Below are 22,819 nucleotides of genomic sequence, written 5' to 3' on the forward strand. Positions count from 1 at the left end.
TCTTATTCATGTTTTTGTACTTTTACATTTATTTAAAAAAAAATTAGTATTGGGGCACCTGGGTGGCTCAGTGGGTTAAAGCCTCTGCCTTCGGCTCCGGTCATGATCCCAAGATCCTGGAATCCAGCCCCGTGTCAGCGTCAGCTCTCTGCTCAGCAGGGAGCCTGCTTCCCTTCCTCTCTCTGCCTGCCTCTCTGCCTACTTGTGATCTCTGTCTGTCAAATAAATAATAAATAAAATCTTTTTAAAAATTAGTATTGCTTTGTATGTTCTAAATATTTACAGAGTAACATACTCTAAGAATACTTCTGTAGTTTTCATTTTTCTAGATTTATCTGATTGGTATACATACATGTAATTGCTTTTAAACTCTTTATAGTATACTTTTGTATGTATATACAGCATTTTATTCTTTAGAGCATTTTTAAAAAGATTTATTTATTTGACAGACAGAGATCACAAGTAGGCAGAAAGACAGGCAGAGAGAGAGGAGGAAGCAGGCTCCCTGCTGAGCAGAGAGCTTGATGCGGGGCTCAATCCCAGGACCCTGGGATCATGACCTGAGCTGAAGGCAGAGGCTTAAACCCACTGAGTCATCCAGGTGCCCCCTTCTAATGCGATTTTATCTGAAGTTTTTCTGATTGATAAAATTTTATCAATAAATTGATAAATTGATAAATAGATAAATTGATCAATAAATTGATAAAATATTGATTTTATCATAAAATCAATAAATTGATAAAATACAATTTATTTCACCCAATGTAGTGTATTTTTTTCTTTTTAAAATATTTTTATTTTTCAAGATTTTATTTGAGAGAGAGAGAGAGGGAGAAAGAGGAAGCACAAGGTGGAGGAAGGGGCAAAGGCAGAAGTAGGGTCCCTTCTGAGCAGGGAGCCCAACCCAGGGCTCTATCCCAGGACCCCAGCATCATGACTTGAGCTGAAGGCAGATGCCCAACTGACTGAGCCACCCAGGTGCCCCCAAAGATTTTTATTTTTTAGAAAGTAATCTCTACACGCAGTGTGGTGTTTGAAGCCTCCAAAGACAACAATATATTCCAAGAACTTCCTTAGTAATTTCCTCTTGGAAGCTAATGGTGCAAATCTTGCTCAAGGGGAGGGGGAGAGGAAGGGGGAGAGAATTTGCCTTCTTGGGCCCTTTTGTATTTGAGTTCCAAACAGATTAGATGATGCCTGCCTACAGGGATGAAGGGATCTTTCTTTACTCAGTCCACACATTCAAGCGTTAATCTCTTCTGGAAACACTCTCATGGACACATCCAGAAATCATGTTTTACGAAGGAGGCATCTGTATGAGCTATTTTATTTGGAGACTGAATGGAGATTTCCTCTCCTATGAGAACGAGATAATCACTCAGTGCTGCCCTCATACAAGGGTCAGGGTGAAGCAAGCCTTTGACTCCTGAGGGACAGGGGGTGGTGGGGTCTGACTCCTTCTCAACCCAACACGAATACAGCCTTTTATCCCCCACCTCTATGCCATTTATAAGGCACTGCCAGGCTCTGGACCTATAGCAGTGGCTGAAACACTCTGTCCTCTGGAGCTTAGAGGATGACTTTCGGGGGCTCTATCTTACCTGTTAACCAAATGCTGGTTTCAGTAACAGAGGCAACAGGTTTTCAAAAGCTGATCAGCTGTATAGGATCCAATGTTCTCCAGAAGCTCTCTCTCTCTTTTTTTTAAACTCACCATTTTAATTAATTAATTTATTTGATAGACAGAGATTACAAGCAGGGAGAGAGGAGGAAGCAGGCTCCCCGCTGAGCTGAGAGCCCGATGTGAGGCTCGATCCCAGGACCCTGAGATCATGACCTGAACTGAAGGCAGAGGCTTTAACCCACTGAGCCACCCAGGCACCCCTCTCCAGAATCTCTTAAAATACAATCAACTATCGGGGCGCCTGGGTGGCTCAGTGGGTTAAGCCGCTGCCTTCGGCTCAGGTCATGATCTCAGGGTCCTGGGATCGAGTCCCGCATCGGGCTCTCTGCTCAGCGGGGGAGCCTGCTTCCCTCTCTCTCTCTCTGTCTGCCTCTCTGCCTACTTGTGATCTCTTTCTGTCAAGTAAATAAATAAAATCTTTAAAAAAAAATACAATCAACTATCAACATTCAGAGTTCCGTGGTTTACCTCTTAGAATGTTTGAGGAGTACCACAAATCCCTGCTCAACCACAGCCAAAGTCTTAAGAATTACATCATGAACATCACCTCTAATTAGGGTCCCACCACCCCCACACACTAACACACATGTTACGATTCTGGTCTTTCAATGACTTGTCTCTGACATGGTCATATTGCGCAATGGTCATATTGCGTTGGTCTCTATTTCACCACAAACTTGCAGAATATTAAAATAGGCTCAGTTTTCTTTCTTGGAGATTACTAGAACATGTCCTTTGAGAGTAGCTAGAATGCAGCTTAAGCCCTTTTTCATGTCTAGGTGCTAAAAAGTGGAGTTCACGAGAGCACGAACTCTCAATCTTCCAACCAAAGACCATTTTTGTAATATTGGAAACATGGCTGGACATACATCAAAATCAAGGAACCAGCTTTAGACTTAATCAAGTTAGGGTTTCAATAGCTAAGTGTTTCAAAAGCAAAAAAAAAAAAAAAAAATGTTTTTCTTCTTCTCACAGAGTAGGGAAAGTCATGAGCTCTGGGGAGAAGGCTGTCTCGTAGCTGACTGTTCCACTCCAAAATGGGCCTCTTTGGCATAGGGTTTATTTTGAAGTGATTATTTTGTGAAACTGCTGACACAAGAGAAGTTCTGAAAATAAGTTATCCTCCTATAATGGCAATTTACGTTTATGGAAAAAATTTACATTAGAAAAGGAGGTTGTAGCAGGAAGAGAGTTACTGCTGGACATCACTTATTCACCTGGCTTATCTTCCAGGCAAGGTCACTCTCACCAAACTTTTCCTCTTCTCACCTTCCCCTGAAGTGCAAAGTCATCTCTCCCCCTACCCTACCCAGTCACTCACCCTCCTCCCCGCCCACAATATCCTTCTTTTGTCTTTAGCTGAAAGTAGTAAGGTGAGGGCTTGGGCTATTTCAAGGAGTTTTTCTCAGTTTTCTTGGGTATTTCCTATGTATTCACGAGGCATGCATTTTAAACTTGTATTTGTTTTTGTCTTGTTATTTTTTTTTATTACAGTGTGTCTCAGTCACGAATGCAGGAGGAGGGAGGGAAAATTATTTTTCCTCCCCTACAATGGTTAGGAGTCTTTAGTGGCTCAGGATTATATGGTACAACTGTCCCTGGCTTGGGGTTCAGTCCTTCTGGGAGGGCCCTGGGCCTTGGCTGCAACCATCCCTACATCCATACCTCCGTTGGCTTCTTCCTGTTCGCTCCTTTTCTTCATCCCAGTTCTTCTTCTCAGTTATTCCTTCATTCATGTGCCTCAACGATCTCAAGTAGCCCTTGGTAGTATCTTCAACAACAGCCTTATGCTGTGAGCCAATGGAGAGAAAACATTCACCTCTTTCCTTGAGGGTACTGGCAGGATACAAAGGTCTATACTAATCCAGATAATATTCAGGCATAATGCTTAGTATTGCAATGAAATAAACTCCCTTCAAAGATACTATGAAATGTTGACTTTTGCCTCCCAGCAATTTTTCCTTAATTTGGGCTCCTCTGACACATTTCTGTTAACAATCTTTCCTGGAGAGCAAGGGAGGAAGTCTAACCTAGCTCCTACCGTCCCTGGCTCCTGTTTCTCATGGAATGAAGCTGCAGGGGAGGACGAGGTTTATTCAAGAGATGACACCTATGCAACCGTATGTTTATTTGATTCCTTTAGGTACACAGGTCTGTGTTAAGGTTTACTGCATTAACACGCCACCCCCCCCCCCAACATCTACTCACTGTTAAGACAGTGAGCACTGTTTTGACCATTGTTTTGACAAAGAGCATTTTCTCTCTGTTGAAAATACGTACAACTGGAAATGGTCACTAACGGGACAGATTCTACTTTTAAAAAGTTGAACTTTCCAAATTCTGTTGGCCTCACACTTAAAGTTCATTTGTGTAAAATGTGCTTTGTAAACCCTGCGGAAAATACAGCCTGTTGAATGAATGAACAGAATACCAAGTTCCAGCCTGAGAGTCTGGATTACTGTTGTCATGGAGAGAGCTAACCTGTCTCCAGCCATCACTCTTTCAGTAATAGCACCCTCCTCTCACCTCAGCTTTTCATGGGGTACCTGGCTGCTTGGCTGGGGACCTCATTTCCCAGCCTCTGTTGAAGATCGTGTGGAGCATGACTAAGTTTTGGCCAATCGGATGTAAGCAGAAGTGACACACTCAGGCCCTGGACTTTTTTCCCTCTTCTGTGGCTGGGAATCAGTGATAAGGACAGAACCAAATGGCCAGCTTGGGCCCTAGATAACCTTGTGGGCCTGCTCACTTACCTTTGAACTGCTGAACTGCTGAACTGGACAATAACAAACTTCTCTCTTGTTCCAGCCACAGGCCTTTGGATCTCTTGGTCATAGCAGCTTACTCTGCCCCTTACCAAGTACAGCTAAAGGCAGGTTGTTTCTTTTCCTGATAAGCCCGAGAACCTTCTACCCACTCAATAGATTTAGATGAAGACCACTAAAAAGCCAAATTTACATAATTCAGTAACATTTATTTTACATAAAACAATTTTCAAAGAATACATTTAAAAACCATCTAGATACTGATTTTATTGCATTACAAAAAAATTGAGAGGCCCAATTTAAGTATTCAAATAAACTGTGAGGGGTGGAGGTGGGGCTTAAGATCGCTACCGTGGTGTTCCTTAGTCACTTAAAGGCTCTGGGAACAAGAGTCTTTACTATGAGGCAGTAGTGCACTTCATTTAGTAGGAATAAGTCACATAAAATATATACTTTTATACAGAAAGTATTATTGTATTATCACTTTCAATTACTTATAAAAACTTCATTTTGAATTGCACAAAACTTCTTTAAAATTGGTAACTCCCAGAAGGTAGGGCTTAGAACTAAGAATCTGTGTAAATAATTCATTACAAAAAATTAGGTTTCCATTTCTCCACAGACCAAAAAACAAAAAACAAAAAACCAAACCAAAAACAAAAACCCAAAAACAAACCTACAAACCTAGGAAGAATTACATTACTCAAATGGGACATTTAAAATTTTTTTCATAGGAAAATAGGTTTACAGATTTGTCTCTAGTCAACGAAACTTATTTTCTCCCTACTTTAAAACCAATCACGGAATGTCCAATGTTTTAAATCAGAGTACCTAGACCACAGTATAATGTGGAAGTGTTTACATTAATTCATCTTTTTGGATTCTACTATAGTATCAAATTATCAAAAAGGCACATGGGTACATTCTTCAGAACAGTTTTGGTCTTTTTCATTTTTTTTTCTTTAAATCACACATTTATAAGCAGTGATTTCAATCATGTTTAACCACAAAAATATTAAACAGATTCATTTCTTAATCCAGATGATACAGATTCCATGACATTTCTGTAGGCACTTCACTTTCCATAGAATTTCTTGTTCAGCAGGTATATGAGAAGGTTCACATTCACTTTAACCTTATCAAACATTTTCATTACAGCTACTCCTTCATACTGCATCTGAAGTAAATCCTGAAATTGCGAAGATCATCATTAAATCTCAAATTTGACATTTTGCACATTTAAAAAAATTCTAGACGGATCTGGGGACAAAAATAAGATTCAGTTGACCTAACTATGGAGTATGCATCAAAATCTTTCAGTTAAAAGCACAAGCTAGTGACAACACAGATTATTGGGCCCCACCCACCAGACGTTTTGACTTTGTAGCTCTGGGGTGAGGCCCAAGTATATGCATTTTAACAAGTTCCCATGTGATGATGCCATTGTTGGTCTGAGTGCCATATTTTGAGAATCACTTAGCTAAATGGAAGAAGATAGATTTTTAGAATTGATAAGCACTGTATAACAGAAAACCACCTCCAATTAATATCAGATATGTATTTATACATATATATATTTATGTGTATATATATATATATAATACGTTTTTTTAATTGAAAAACTCAAAATACAAATATTCAAGCAAGACGGAGTATATCCTTTAGAACAATGGTGTTTTCTAAAGTAGAGCAAGCAAGGGGATTCCTTGGGGAGCAAAAAGAATATGAGAACTTCTACTTATTCTTATTTTTTCTCATTCTTTAAACATCTAGATTTTGTGTATGTATTTTATAAAGTATATTTGGAGTATAGTAATATATAGTAGTATGTAGACATTACAAGTAAGTATGTGCAAATGGGGATAAATGATCATGTTATGTAGTGAAGTTCTTGGATAGAAATTTGGGGACCCCTGTATAAAGCAAGTCCTTCCTGATCTAGGCTACTTCTGCTCCTGTATTGAGAACAAGTCCTTACACTCTCAAGTCAGGTCTATTCTGTGTTGCACTGCCACCATATAAACAAATGAAATCAACTCTTGCTAAAATCAGAAACTGGGTCACACCAGTCATATGCATGAGATAAGCAGTGATGTCTCATAATACCACAGGAGAGGGGTTCTTTCCCAAATAGAAGATACCATTCTTGAGCTGTCACAGCCTAGTACTCAGACCTCATTTTCTTATTCCTAGCTCTGGACTGGAAAGTTCCTGGCTCTTTTTTTTTTAAAGATTTTTATTGTTTATTTATTTGACAGAGAGAGAGAGAGATCACAAGTAGGCAGAGAGGCAGGCAGAGAGAGAGAGAGGGAAGCAGGCTCCCTGCTGAGCAGAGAGCCCAATTCGGGACTTGATCCCAGGATCCCGAGATCACAACCTGAGCCAAAGGCAGAAGCTTAACCCACTGAGCCACCCAGGCACCGCAAACGTCTTGGTTCTTAATGATAACGGCTTTACCTACGTTAAACAAGTCTCCCTACAGAAGTTAGAATCACCTTTGAGAGAACTTTGGCTGTTCCTAGCTACCCCTTCCACCTCTTCAATGACCTCCAACTGTACGCAAGGGGAGAGACACCTGTGCGTGTCTGCAGGGGAATCAGATGGGCCACCAAGGTAGAGAGCAAAGAAGATGACCAGACTTGTGAACAGAAGATCTGATTTGAGACTTAACCTCACCATTTCCTATTTTATGACCTTGCAACTTCACACAATCTCTCTGAAGTTCTGTGTTTTTTGTGTGTAAATTGGGAGAACACTGCCAACTTCACAGGGCTGCTGCTGGGCATAGGAGATCAAGGTCTATAAGCTCTTTGTACGTCACCCATGCCTTGTCAGGATTAACTGGAGTCTTGTGAGAGGGGCAACGGAACCGAGTGATGAGAACTTGGGATTCCAGCTGCCTCTTGTATAATGAGCTCTCTGAACCTCAGTTCTTCCTCTGGGAAAGGAAGACAATCAACCTTGGAGCCCTTGATGAACACTGGCCATTATGTGTGCATGGAGAACATCTTCACTTAAGTCACACCCCCCTGTTAGGTATTCTGCCAATACCTACGGGATTTAATTAGGAGATCATCTTTAGGAACTGAAGGGAGAAGAGGACCTAGAAACAATGTTAGAAGCAATCTCCCTGAATTCTCTCATAAATTTCTGTCCTGTTGCCAGTCCTTGTCTCACACTAAAGACCGGGCCATCATGTCCTCTTCAGTAATTCATGTGATAATATAGTTGTCTGAAGGCTTTATGTATAAACAGAAGTCTGATTTTATTAGCTACTAGATGAAGGGCTGGCTGCTGGGACATTTAACCTGTGCAGGGTCCCATGATCAGTAGTGCCCTGAACTTAGTTTAATGTTCTGCTCTTACTACTTTTGAAATTCTCGATAATTCTGAATAAGGGGCTGTCCATTTTCATTTTGCATCAAGCTCTACAAATTATGTTGCTAGCCCTCGTGATATGTTAAAGACTTTAAAAATTTGGGCCATATTAGCCACCTGTATGCAGCGAAGGAGTAACATTTCACAATCAATAGATGAATGGTGTGGATAGTTAATCCTGTACACTGAATCCTTAACAAAGGAACAAATGAAGCTTGGCATTTGCACCACTGTTCCAAGGAAGTCCCATGAGGCCTCTCTGAACAGGTGTCTCCTAGTCACTTGGAATTCATCTGTCCAGTTGATGTTGCTTGGCCTTGGGTCATTTCCTTCTTGACAAACACATGATAGGTCTTTGCCTAGAGAGGAATGACTAACAAAGACAATTCACTTTGGAGCACATTCTTTTCTCTTTCCATATTTATCTAAGTGGTATCTAGGGTAACTCAAGCTTTTTAGTTAAATTGTTAGATAGATACATTTAGTGACATTTAAAATAAAGTAGAAAACAATACTGTTTCCTTTTGTATACTTTTCATAATTGCACATTATCTTTCATTTCCCCTCTAGACTCTAATTTACTCCATTATTTCAATGGCTTTATCATACTTAGTTCTAATTTCTCTCTTTTTTAAAAAAATTTTATTTATTTATTTGACAGACAGAGATCACAAGTAGGCAGGCAGGCAGGCAGGCAGAGAGACAGAGGGAAGCAGGCTCCCTGCTGAGCAGAGGCACCCCTGCTGAGCAGAGGCACCCCCTTGACCCCGCCATGTGGGGCTTGATTCCAGGACCCTGAGTTCATGATCTGAGCTGAAGGTAGAGGCTTTTACCCACTGAGCCACCCAGGTGCCCCCTAATTTTTCTTTTTAAGCGACAAGGAATGGTAGACAGAAAAGAAGGGATTGGCATCTGCTCCTAGGAGAGGGGGAGTCATTCAGGGCTCTCTGCTACTGGCTCTGCAGGCCCTGAGGCTAGAACTTGCCACCTGCAGTGGCTTGTCAAGATGGTTTGTATAGATACATACAGAATACCTGGGATCCATTTTACCATTAATTTGAGACCCAGGTAATTAGGTGTTATTTCCATTTAAAATCTCTTAATGTGAAAAAGAAAAACTCAAATACTTCTTCACCTTCCTTTTTAAAGATTTTATTTATTTATTTGACAGAACAAGGCAGAGATAGCGAGAGAGCGCATGAGTGGGGAAAGAGAGGGAGCAACAGACTCTCCCACTGAGCAGGGAGCCCGACTGGGGCTCAATTCCTGGGATCATGACCTAAGACCAAGGCAGCCGCTTAACTGACTGAGCCACGCAGGGGCCCCTCAAATACTTCTTTTAACCGATCCTACACTAGGAATTAAGAAGAGGTTGGGAGGAGATAAACATTTGGTTGCCCACTCCTTTTCTGTTGTTGTTGTGGTTTTTGGACACAGAAACTGGATGTCGGTTGCAGTTTCTGTTCCAAGGGTATTTAGCTTAAATGTGGTTCTTCTGAGAAAAAGGCAATAATTCAGACTGCAGACACCATGTGTCTACGTACAGATAACTATCTTGCACAATGTCTTTCATTCTTATCATCCTAAGCATTTAACAGATATTTTTAAAAAGACATTTATTTCAGAGAGAGAGAGAAAGAGAAGGAGAGAGAGCAGGCATGTGTGAGTGGGAGGTGGGGGACATAATTTTTAAAAAGATTTTATTTTTTATTTATATTTATTTGTTTAAAATATTTTATTTATTTGACAGAGAGAGAGATCACAAGTAGGCAGAGAGGAAGGCAGAGAGAGAGGGGGAAGCAGGCTCCCTGCTGAGCAGAAAGTGCGACGTGGGGCTCAATCCCAGGATCCTGAGATCATGACCTGAGCTGAAGGCAGAGGCTTAACCCACTGAGCCACCCAGGTGCCCCTAAAAACATTTTATGTATGATATTTATTTAAGATATTATTTATTTAATTTATTTATTTAAGATTAATTTGAAAGGGAGAGAGAGAGAGCATGCAAGCAGGAGGGAGAAGAAGAGAGAATCTGAAGCAAACTTAGTGCTGAATGCAGAGTTCTATCCCACGACCGACTGTGAGTTTACGACCTGAGCCAAAACCAAGAGTTGGACACGCTCAACAGACTGAGCCACCCAAGTGTCCCCTAAGCATTTAATTGATTTAATACACTAATGTAAAAATGATCCTAAGAAGGAGAAATGAGGTCAGGAAAGTTCCAATCCTGGGCCTATGTGGTCTAAGAAAGAAATCCAAGTTGCTAATAAAAGAAAATTTTCCAGCCTTAACAGCTCTCAATACTTTTATACTATGGTTATGCTCTAAGCTTCAAAAAATGGAAACATGCCTTAGAAACTCTGGCCACTATGGTTTGCCATCTAAAAGCATTTTAGGTTCCAATATTTTGAAAAATCAGAGCTTTTTCAAAAATCATCAATGCTTAAAAAGCTAATATTGGCAAAAAATCCTTGCAGGGGTCTTCTGGTGAACCTCACTGTTTTGAAGGGCATAAGCCAGGGGAGGCATAAATGACCCACATTATAAAACTCACCTCCCACTTTGCAGAAATCCCAGCTTACCTGAATATTGAGCTGTACCTTTTCCATCTCAACACCAAGGAATTTTGATCTGACATCAAAGATGCCCACATCTTCAGTAGATATGATATCAAATGTAACATTTTTAAACCTAGTGAGGAAAGGAACACTTAACACGTGCGGAACTGCAAATTTATATGTAAAGCTGACACAAGTTAACAGAATCCTTAGTTTCCACGCTTAGTGCAAGGTCCACTGCGAAAATTCTAAGGAAGTCTCAGAAACCTCCCATCATCCCCCTTCCCCATTGTGCTCACTGAAACCAGGTTTGATGGCTCTTGTTGGGACTGTAGCCAAGAGCATTGAAGTAGGTCCTTTATTACAAAAGAAATGCTATTAAAATATGGCCTTGTTCTTAAGCAACATAAACAGATGAGGAAGCATGTTCTCTGAGTGGGTGTATTCAGGAGAATTTTTGCTGGGGTGAATGGAGTAGAGAGGCCAGGTCTGGAGAGAAGGCTGGAGCCAGAAAGGAGCACACATGGGGAGTCTGGCTCCCCCACCGCCCCAGCAGGGATGGGGCACAAGACTCACGGTCCCTGTAACACAGAGAATCCACTGGAATGTGGTACGGGGCTACAGAGGAGGGTTTCCATTTTCCCCTCTAGGTCAAATGCACACCCCAACAGCAGATGGCTCTGACCCACGTGTTGGCCCATAGCCTGTGGCTTTGAAATGAGAATGGTACTATCTTGCCCTTGTAAATAACTCTTATCATTCTAGACCAAAAGACAGCTTTTCATTCTCACTGATATGATTCAGTTCTTCTGGTGGGAAAGGGGAGGCTGGCAAATCCAAACACACTGGACCAGCCATGGGAAACCCAGTAACCTCCTGGGCACTTCCTACAATCCACAGCACCAGATGCTCAGGGTCTGATGGGAAGACTAAAGATTACAACACGCGTATTTCCCTGTCATCTGTAATCGGGGGTAAGCCCTGACAGACCAAATGAAGCTCTTTTCAAAGGCCACAGGACACAGAAGAGAAGAGAGTCAGATTTTATGCGCATGATTAGAGGGCGCTTGTGTTGGGTGTAGATTCTGGGTCACACTCACTGGTTCGTCTGAAGGTCGTCTATCCCCAGGAGGACACCCTTCTCATGCAGCTTCGCTGCCGTGTACCTCACCGGCTTAGATCTCTTCGCCCCTTTGGGTTCTCCTTTCCCATCTAGTTTAATTGATCTTCGAGAATTTCTGACAAAATAAGAGCAAACTGTGTTATCATGATGTTAAAGTCAGAGGCTTCTAGGGGTGCAGTAAGCAGCTGGGGTGACCACCCCAGTTCATACTGGGCCCCACAGCCCTGAATATGAAACTTTCTATTTTGCAATAGGAGGTGACAATTTTCCCTTAAAACCTCACTACTGAAATCTAAGAGGAAGCTATTCTTAAAGTGACTGAAGTTTGAATGACAGACTAACATTTTTCATAAAACTTGCCCTCTATTTTCTCAGGCATGTTGAGCTACATGGCTATTTTAAGTCATTCTGCAAGCAGCTTTGGTTCATTAATCTCAACTGCATACTCCTAAGTAAAGGCATTACTAAGACTTCTTTAGTTTCTTTAATAAATACTATGTGGCCAGCAATGTTCTAAGTACTTTATGAATATTGCCCCACATTTGCAAAACTGACATTTCCATAGGGCTTTGAACACTGATAAAAATTAAAGCTACTCTTGTTTTTTGAATGTTTACAATAGACAATATTAAGATGTTAGATAACTCCTGGTATTTGCTAACAGTGGAAGGCAGCCTAATGATTTTTTTTAAGATGTTTTATTTATTTATTTGACAGAGAGAGAGAGAGCACAAGCAGGGGGAGGGGGAGAGGGAGAAGCAGGCTTCCTGCTTGGCAGTGTTCAAAGGCACCTTTGACTAAGACAGACAAAAGGAGAAAGGAGAGTGCTTCTGCAGGTGTTAAAGCCCCTTGCTTAACATACAACAGACGGAGCTACTTGAATCCCAACACCGATGGGCAATTCAAAAGCTTCGAGATGCACTTCTGACTTCTGAGATCACAGAGGCAAATCACAAAACTGAGGTTCTAGTGTTTGGCTATAAAATAAAGCAAGCAGTTTGCTTCCAAGCTGAACTGTCCAGGATCGTAGAAGAACAGACACCCCTAAACACCAGGACACCACAAACAGACACAGGATTTTAACTTACCTTCTCTTTAAGTTGTCTAAACAAGTCTTTATGTAGGTGTCATAATAATTAATCTGGTCTTCATAAAATGCCGCCTTCTCATTAAGTGCCTTCAGGGTCTGCTGAAGTTTGGCCAACTCAGCTTTCCGAAGCTTACGATGTATTCTTTGATTTCGAATGTCCTAAAAGAACAAGTCAAGGCTATGGTACGAGATTTAAGAAGTTGACTTTATGATATTGCCAATGTGGGGCAAGAAGAATGTAGACTATTAAATCCCTATTTGTGACCATTAACCTGTAGCTTCCCTCAGTGACCTTACTCTATGAACACTAAAGTGTCCCTCCTTCCTCACTTACACTTCAGACTGGCAAGGGTCCGTATTTCACTTTAACAGAGTTGCTAAGGTTTATTTTCACTTGATGGAAAAACAGAGAAGCATTTTTGGAATAACCATACAATTAATTTGAGAAAAATAGTGTTTTAAGAGGGGCCTAAGGAAGACTTTCCCAGGAGATAAAAATTTCTTTAGAATGTGTTCAACATTCCACTTAGAAGAATATTTTACCTGGAAAGGTTTACATGTAATCAATGCATTCATTTTAGAAATAAGTAAAAAAAAAAAAAAAAAAGCCCCCCCAAAACCCCAGTGAGCTTTTTTATCTGGAAAATATTTCTCAAGGTTTGCGAAAACAACTGAGCTCTTAAGACTGACTGGAAAAATTTTACTCTGGTAACTATTACTTCGATTTAAAGAGAGTTCAGAGAACATTAAGTTGTCCAAGCTGTTCACAACCTATAGGAACTATGCTATATTCAAACTTAAAGACATAAGATTTATTTGTAATTCTAACTGATAAATCATGAAAATGTTTCATTTAAGAAAATAGTGTTTGTTTACTATGATTTTCCTTATGTGGACAAAATAAAACATATTCCCCTAGGAATCCAGATAGACATGCACATGCCTTTAAACTTTAAATAACAATTCTCCAATAAACAGAATCTTTTAGAGGATGCCTTCATGGTAACTTTTTATTTTTTTAAAGGCAAAAGCATTAATTTCACTACTAATTATTCCCAAAGAGAAATATTTTCCCCCCCAGAGCTATGGAAAGAAATATGACTTCCCTTGAGTCACTTAGGCTAGGAGGACTAAATCTACCGCTCTAAGTGACCCTAAATTTCCATGGAAAGAAGCCAAGTTGATTTTCCACCAAGAAGGTAACAACGTTTACTTCTTTCCTGATCACTTAACTGCCTTTAACATCCAGACCCATTTTAATTTGCATATTTGGATGAAAAGAAGGAAAGGTTGTTTTGACACAAGTATATACATCCTTATCCTTGGCAAACAGATCTCATCCATTTCCTGTGATGCTTCCTCACACGAATTTGAGATCCTTTTCTCAGGAAGTTTCCCAACTGCAAAAATATAGGCTGAGAAAACAGAAAGAGCCCTTGAAGTGTTAACTGCATTTAGGCTCAGCTGCTCAGAAGGCATTCTCAAGGACGTGAGTTACTACCTCAATGGTAGATCCTAAGAGCAACTGGGCTATATGACAACTAACAAGAAAGAACTCTCATTGAAATGTCATTTTTAAAATTAATAAGTATTGGGACACCTGGCTTGCACACCTGATAGAGCACGTGACTTGATCTCGGGGTTGTAGGTTTGAGCCCCATATTGGGTGTAGAGATTACTAAAAAAAATAAAACCTTAAAAAAAAAACCCCTCAAACTTAGTAGGTATTGCTTCAAAGTGTAGATGAAATTTGTCTATTAAATTTCCCAAGCATTTATTTCTGGTGTGCATCAGATGTCCTAATGATGCAGGGAAGTTTTGATATTTCTCTATTAAAAGTCATCAATGGCTTTGAAACCTTTGATAATCTGTAATATTGACCATGGCAATACAACTATGAGTCTGTTATGTCACCTGAGAGAATGCCTAGCATGTGACCAATGATTAACAAACATTTGCTCAGTGAAGAAGTAAGAATGCTATTTCCAAAAACCTTGGCAATCTCATTGAGAATGTCTTGGTATTTATTCTTGGATGACACGTGTCCAGTTTGTTCCAATGTCCTGAGGTTCCTCTGGATTTTCCTCTTCTTCTGCTCCAGGGGTAGCTGTGCATCTTCAACCATAGACTGACTATGCTTCATTTCTTCTGGAGCCTGGGAATCTATAATTGCTCGGCTCACCATATCTCTGGCATGATCTGTTTCCTGAAAGGGGAATATCAAGATATTGACTTTTCTCTGGTTCTCTAGTCTCACAAATTCATAAACTGTTCAGGCAAGTTCATGTCAAAATAAAATAAAATAAATAAAAGAAATCCTCAAATCAGAGTCCAAAGACCAGAATCAGCTATGTTCTTCACGGATTTTAAATAGGTCTTCGGGAAGGGATTATTTCATCTTTTTGAGAAATATGGCAATGGTGGCAGGCCTATTTTGAGCAAAATTCTCAATGGCTACTTTAGTGCTAAGATGAGAAATCACCTTAGCAATGAACATATTATAGTGGATAACTGATATTTTATAAGTCTCTGGGTGGAAGGATTTCAATTCCTGGATAGTTCAGCTGAGGGAACTAAAACTACATTATTCCTTAAAACACAGCTATTCGAACACCGTGAACATCCAGAACCCAACTGAACTCTCACACATCCGCCATATTTATGGAGATTGGTAAGTCCCAAGGGCAGAGACCTTTATTTTAGTGAAGGAATAATTCTCAAACTACCAACTCTGAAAAACCTGCAGGTGTCTTTGAACCAAAGGAAGTAAGAATATTTCAGTTCATCCCAAGTTCCCAAATAAATGATTAGTAAATGAATGAATGAATTTGGACAGGTTGTTATAAAAAAACAAACAAACAAACAAAAAAAAAACAAAACCAGTAATAAAAGGAGACTGGTGATCTTCCCATTTCATTGTATTAGACAACTGAGTGACACCATATAAAGTCTAAGGATACAGATATAATTAGATTACAGGTAGATCAATATCACGTACAAGGGAATAGTTTACTAGGTCAGTGGTCAACAACAGTATCTGCAGGGCTTAAATACATTATTAGACACCTAGTATGTGCTGGTTATCATTCTACCCACTTAACATGTTTTAAATCATTTGTTTTTGCTGTCAGTTAAACACTGTTATTATTCCCATTTTATAGTTGAGGAAACTGAGGCAGAGAAACCCTTCTAAGTGCCTAGAATTACACAGTGAGGAGGTGCAGGACTGTACTTGATCTTGAAGTCTGCATTCTTGTGACTATGCTACATTTGGGGAAAAATTAAATGTTCAATAAGGACAGTAGGATATTCCACCTACATTGTTTAACAATACTCACATTAAAGAACCCCAGATAACTTGAAGTTTCATTCTATATATTTTTTGAATTAAAAACAGTCATTTCTTGGCAACCAATTAAATGACAATTTATTCAGGGTGCCTGGGTGGCTCAGTCAGCTGGGCATCCAACTCTTGATTTCCGTGCAGGTCATGATCGAGGGGTCATGGGATCGAGCCCTGTATCAGGCTCTGTGCTCAGCAGGGAGTCTGCCTGAGGATTCTCTCTCCCTCTTCCTCTGCCCCTCTCCCCACTCACATGCTCGCTCTCTCTCTCTCTCAAATAAATAAATCCTTAAGGAAAGAAAGAATGATTCAGGAAATTATGAGTAGCTCTGCTAAGAAGTACCTAATTAGATAATTTCGTTAACTTTTGTTTAGAGAGTGGCAACTCTCTAAAAAGCCAAAGGAGTGAATTAGCTTAAGTCAGAATGAACTAAATACACGACGATGCATTTTAGAAGATATTGATAACAACATTAATGCAAGATTGTTAAGAACCTTGACTTACAGCATGATAACGGTGCTCTGGCCTGATGGACTCAAGACATTCGCTTCTGAAGCATTTGGAAAACAGTTTTAATGTGCGAGACATGTTTCAAGTAAGCAAATACATAAGATATGAAAGGTATTTTTCTCCATCCTACTGACCAGAACTGTCTTTATTCACTGTCTGATAAGGTTTACAGTGAACATTCAGAGGCTTTAAAAGACCTAGAATTATCTATCTAGTCAAGGACAAAATTACACCCAACATGCATTTGGTGCTGCATTTTGTATTTCATTCCCATTCTAAGGAGTTTATATTTATGACTGAACTCTGCTGCCAGAGTAACACAGAAACTTCTTCACTTTCAAACCATGTCACAGTTACACTGTCTTTGTGGCAACAGTAAACACTGGCCATGAAGATTAAGAAAGTCAACTCACATAGACGGTACTTATTATCTTACACTCAAAGGCCAATTACCTGTTGTGTCGTTGCTGGTGTCTCCAAAATTTCTGGCAATGTGTTCCCTGGCTGGTTCCGGATCACATCAATTATCAGCTTCTTGGTCCTTACAAAATGGAGAAGCAAGAGACAGATTTTCAGACAGCACCCTTGATGAACAACAATCTGCTTCCCCCCTATGCTTCTCAGTATGTATTGCACGAATGCACACAAAAATGAAGCTTTGAAGATAATCCCTTAAAGTAGAAGAGTCTTTCGGAAATTCACATGTGCTCTGAAGCAAGTTTGTGAACGCTTTATCTTCAAAGTCTGGGTTTTACATACTGGATGTTGTGGGATTATGCTGTCAGTAACAGGGGGACAAGTATGTCATTCGATTCCTTCTCTAAGTACTTTTTCTTCTCTTTAGACGGAGACTACCTCTGATGAGCAGGAGGGCTGAGCTGCTGATGTGGGTTGCCACCGCAGAGGATGCAGGAATGATAGCTAATACCTTCCCCCCTTTCCTGACTTTATTAAAACTGAAGCTTCTGAGCCTGTTTAGTACTTTATAAGCCCTTGGGAGCCAGGCCAATGGTTACTCTTCCTAGTCTGAGACAGTTATGGAACATTTGGAAGGCCAGTGGGAGCCGTGGTCCCAGGTGGGCTGGGGCGGCTTTGGCGGCCAAATGACACAGCAGTGAGGTTGGTTGTGTTCGAGAACCTCAGGTCTGGTGGATGGGCTAACAGATGGGCTTGTGTCCTTGTCTCCAGAGGGCCGAAAACAGAGGAGCTGCTCAGTAAAGGGCTAGCAGCTAGGAAATTCCACTGAAAGTGCTAAAACCACAATACTATTTCACATGTGGCCTTCATGGCCATCCTACTCAGAGATTGGTTTATGCAGTGTTGTGAAAAGATTTCAACATAAAAGGCAAAGGGTCAAGTATGTGTGGGAAAATTATTTTTGGATATAGCTGCCCTTCCAAAAAACAGACACTTAAAGAGTCGCCTTAAATTATAAACAGGTCTAATCGATGACTTTAGTTTCACTGTTCTTGCTGCCCTGTTGGATTTAACATCATTTCTTTCAAGGCCTGGCGTTGCCATCACTGGATGATGTCTTTCTTCTTCATCTACAGCAGGAAATGTTCACACGGCACGAAAATAGGAAAATGAAAACAAAACAATGTTCATGTTTTGAAGCATCGGGGCCAATGACAGAGGAAGCCCTCAAAGTGAAGTCCAAATATCTTATTTTTGAAAATAGGATAAAATCCAAGAAACCATTTGTAAATATTACTTTTGTCATTTCTTATTTACTGCAGGTCTGTATGAGAAGAATGATTACAGCCATTTCCTCTGCCCCATGACCTTTCCCTGCTGGGGATTTACAGGCTGTCTGGGAATGTCCGAACCCTCCCCCAAGAGTCCAAGGTGGATACGCAGCTAATTATAGCCTTGGTGGAGAGGGCACTGTTCCTAAGGCAGCTGTAGCTTAGAGAGCCAAGTCTCATTTCCTCCGCACATGACTCCCTCTTCTAATCATCATTAATGTCTTCAACAGGAACATCAAATGAAAAATAAAAGCACTGTCCACACAGTGATGGTTTCATATTGGCAATAAAATTCTAAGAACCACTTATGATCTTTCTAGAAAACTCCTAGCTCAACTCTTTAGAGAGGGTATCTAATGACCAAAATGACCGCGGTCACTAAAGCGGGCCCTACCAGGGACAAAAAATGTTTGTTTGTTAAGGAGTCGTTCAAGCACAAACTACCTATACTAGGTCTTTCTATTGGAATTCAGCTTTTTGTCTAGCCTGTGGAGTCCACCGCCAAATTTCCACCCCAGACATCTCACAAGTTAACTATCCTGTTTCAAGACAGGGAACTCACTGTCTCCCCCTGCAGTATGCTAATGGTTAAGGGCACTGGGACCAGACAGATGTAAGGTCCATTTGGGCCTCCTGTGGCTTACTAGTTGTGTGGACTTGTGCAATTTATATAATCCCAACGAGTCTGTTTTTTCATTTATAGAATCGGAATCTCTGAGAGGACTTAGGACTGAATGAAAAGTCACATGTAAAGCCGCTCGCTAGGGTCTGACATGTGGTAAGCATCCACATGGTCATTAAAGCTTTGCTGCCCAAGATGGCAGCCACTGGCCACAGATGGCAACAGACCACTTGAAACATGGCTAGTTCAAACTGAGATGTGTTCTAGGTGTAAAACACACACCACATTATGAATGCTTAAATATGAAAAAATTGATACTTTCTTACATTAATTACATATTGAAGTAATGACATTTTCAATATATTGGATTACACAGACTGGAATTAATTTCACCTGTTTCTTTTCAAAATGTAATTTCTTGTGTGGCTCATTTTGAATTTATTTTGGCAAGTACACATCGGAACATTCCATTCTTACACAGCAAACTCACTCTGAGAGGCCTGCCTTCCAGTGAATCCCACTCACTGGACCTGGTTAGTCATGGGACTTCAGCACTGAGGGGAACCTTTGGGAAACAATCCAACCCCTGATTGTACACGTGAGGCAACTAAGACATTAGAGGCTCTAGAGTTAGACAGAGGTTATACTATTTTTCTAGAGTTGCAAAAAACAAGTTGAATTCACTTTCCATATATCATCAGCCCCTCACAAATCTGCAGTGGGGCCCAAATTGTGTCCCCATCCTCTCTTCCACTCCTTTCTTTTTGCAAGCGAAACCCCCAGTTCCTTTCTTTTTTGCAAGCGAAACCCCCAGTTCCTTGAGCCTCTTCACAATAAGATTTAAACAGAATTAACCGTTTTGCTCCCATTTGTTTGCCAAATATCTTAAGATGTGTCTCCTCCTCACCCCAACGCAAACAAAAGATTCTAGATATAGTCTAACGACCATAAATCATCTAACTGGGTGGAGGACTGGCTCCCTGGCTGTTCCAACAATAGGTAAGATACCAGGCCAATGAGACCAAGGACCTTAATTCCAGGGAAGAATTAAGAGAAAAAGAAATACAGCAGGGAGTTTGTTCACCGCAGCTGTGTTCAAGTCCTGTTGTTGGTAAATGAGACCACATGTTGGTGTGGCCCCTTAGACTTGACCATTCCACTCCTATGGCATCTTTGATGATGCTCTGACCAGTAGCATCTCTGAGTCACCCTCCCCCCACCCCGCCATCTGCCTTATAGTTTGCCCAAGTTTGAAAAGAAATTCATATTTGTGCAATCTAAGGAATATTTCCAGTTGTTTAAAATTCTTCTGGCATGATTCTACATTTTTATCACCAGACATCAAGTATCACCTTAGCCATTTAGGGCCCATGCGAGTTTGTACCAAAAGGAAAGACATCTTTCAAGTGGGATGATAGGTGCCTCAACTGAATCATGGGATAGGAAAAAAAAGGTCCTGAGAAATGATGATTGAAGCACCCAGGCAACTAAGTTTGATTAAACCCACAAATGTTGCCTTCTACTGAAACACATGTACTTCAGTAGAAAAACAAGCTTAAAAAGGTCATGAGGATCACATATTTTTTTAATGTAAGCTCTACGTTCAACAAGGGGCGCAAACTCATGACCCTGAGACCAAGAATCACAAGCTCTCCAAACTGAGCCCACCAGGAGCCCCAGAGATCACGTTTGAAGTGGAATCATGAGTTATCATGAGAAAGATTTACGATTGTGTAGTTTTCTGTAATTTATACAGTGTTAATACATGCCTTCTTTGCCTCATCATATCCCTTCCTTCCCCTCTCCATCTGCCCTCTTCCCCATTTAGAGATGAGGAAACTGATGCTGAGGTGACTTGCTTAGAGTTCCATGGCCAGTAAGTGCCAGACTGAGGCTGTAATTCCAGGTCTTCCCAGGAGGCCTCAACCAGGATTTTTGGGTTTGTTCTTTCAGTATCACCAGGCTTGGTAGTATTGGCAAAATGGTAAAAGCCCAAACTGAGGAACCTTATTCCACGCACATACAGAAGGGAAAGACGGTGTTCTTCTTACTCCCGTCTGTGCCTTTACGTCCTTCCCATCGATTGGTCAGTCTTTCCTCTCTGGCCTGGAAAGATCCCCCAGCATCAGTTATGAAGAAACTGCTCTGCTATCATTCTCATGATTTATTCCAAAATTCCCAAAGGTACAAAGAATAGTGGCCTTGCCCTCAATGAGTTGTAAAATCTTGTGATCAAGAGGACAGATCCTGGAAGAGTTAACATCTTCTGAGTGTGAACCTATTCTCCTCTTACTAGCCATATTAACTAGGAGAGAGTTTTTGTCTGTTCTGTGCCTCTGCGTAAAATAGAGATAATAACCTCTGCCTCTTATGATTGCTGAGAGTATAACATGACAGATTTCATATATATCTATATCTATATTTATATAGATATGTAATATGTGGAATATTATATATATAATGGAATATATAAGTATATAATATACATCCATATTTTTATTTATCTGTATCTATAAGATAGTCCCTGTCATGTGGTAACATTACATAAGTGTTTGCTATCATCTTCATCAAATTACTAAGAATTATAAAGCTAGCATAATATAAAGTTTATAAGCATAAGGATTAACAATGTCTCGGGGCGCCTGGGTGGCTCAGTGGGTTAAGCCTCTGCTTTCGGCTCAGGTCATGATCTCAGGGTCCTGGGATCAAGCCTCACATAGGGCTCTCTGCTCAGTGGGAAGCCTGCTTTCCCCACTTCTCTCTCTGCCTGCCTTTCTGTCTACTTGTTATCTCTGTCAAACAAATAAATAAAATCTTAAAAAAAAATAATGTCTCAAATTCTCCTATGGCAGATGCCCCCATGGAGATGAGTTACTCATCACTGTAAGGCTAGTTGTTTTGTAATTAATCATAAGAGGACATTTCTGAAAGTTAAAAACACAACCTGTTTAAGGAGGAAGCAAAATAGTTTTGTTTTTGATAGAGAAAAGCCAGGTATTTTCACGTCCCAAATGTTCTGCATTCCATGACTGTCCATTTCCCATTAACTTCTGAAAGGCTTTGTCTGATTTTAGTTAAATTTGGTTCTGTAATGAAGATCTCCAAAAACTATACATTATGCTTGAGTTCGGAACTTGGTTTATTAGCTTGGAAAAAAGACATCCCCATTAGAGTTTTCAAATCAATATTTAAGGTGTCTATTAATGAAATATCCATGATAAAGGGCTTATGAATTTAAAGCATGTCAGTGACTAGCTACTTGCTTCCCATAATTTTAGACTTAAATTTCCTCACCTCAAAGATACAGATGTGGACTAGATGGTCTCTAAGTTTGCTATCACTGACACATTTTTTTTTTTTTATTTTTTTCAGCGTAACTCACTGACACATTTTATAATTATTTATTATTAGCAAGATTTTCAAATATATACCTAAAGTATAACGTCTTTGAAGGGAAGGTTTGCCTAATACCATGGAGCTAATTCTATTGAATCTTTTGGGCAATACCCAAATTCCACTTTCACAGAAGTCTACTGGGTCAATCTTTGTTTCAGGTTTTCCCTTCACACTGACCACTGACTGGAGTGCTTAGTGAAGGGCTCTGCCTACAGCAGGATCTCAAAGTACACCCAGAGGAAGGCTATCTAGACCCCAGAGGTCTAGGAAAGCAGTAGATTGTCAGAATTATTCAAACACTTGCCCCAAACTTTCCTATAGAAATGAGAAAGTTTATTCTACAATTCACAATGCATTGCAAGGAACCCCAAGTAACCACAGGCTTCTTGAAAAAGAACAAGTTGGAGGACTTACCAGCTTCAAAACTTCTTACAAAGCTACAGTGATCAATGCAATGTGGGACTAGGATAAGGACTGACGTATAGATGGAAGGAACAGAATGATGAGCCCAGAAAGGCATACAAGTGTGGTCAGCTGGCTTTTGACAAGGGTACCTAGACCATTCATTTGAGAAAAATAGTGTCTTTTTAGGAAATGGTTATAA

At 40.3% G+C, this 22,819-nt stretch overlaps 1 protein-coding gene across 1 annotated transcript in view; it reads right to left on the reverse strand.

The window, feature by feature from the left end:
• Positions 1-4,637: 4,637 nt before the first annotated feature.
• Positions 4,638-22,819, reverse strand: part of IQGAP2 (IQ motif containing GTPase activating protein 2) — a 281,580-nt gene continuing 263,398 nt past the window's right edge. Inside the window, exons 31-36 of the mRNA XM_045999265.1 lie at positions 16,903-16,990; positions 14,589-14,801; positions 12,594-12,754; positions 11,483-11,620; positions 10,407-10,515; positions 4,638-5,638 (exon numbers count right to left, since the gene is read on the reverse strand). Of these exons, the coding sequence (XP_045855221.1) occupies positions 5,525-5,638; positions 10,407-10,515; positions 11,483-11,620; positions 12,594-12,754; positions 14,589-14,801; positions 16,903-16,990 (823 nt within the window). The 3' untranslated portion in view covers positions 4,638-5,524. The remainder of the gene's footprint in view (positions 5,639-10,406; positions 10,516-11,482; positions 11,621-12,593; positions 12,755-14,588; positions 14,802-16,902; positions 16,991-22,819) is intronic.

The sequence above is a fragment of the Meles meles genome, chromosome 3 (assembly GCF_922984935.1).
Source record: "Meles meles chromosome 3, mMelMel3.1 paternal haplotype, whole genome shotgun sequence".
Classification (NCBI taxonomy): domain Eukaryota; kingdom Metazoa; phylum Chordata; class Mammalia; order Carnivora; family Mustelidae; genus Meles; species Meles meles.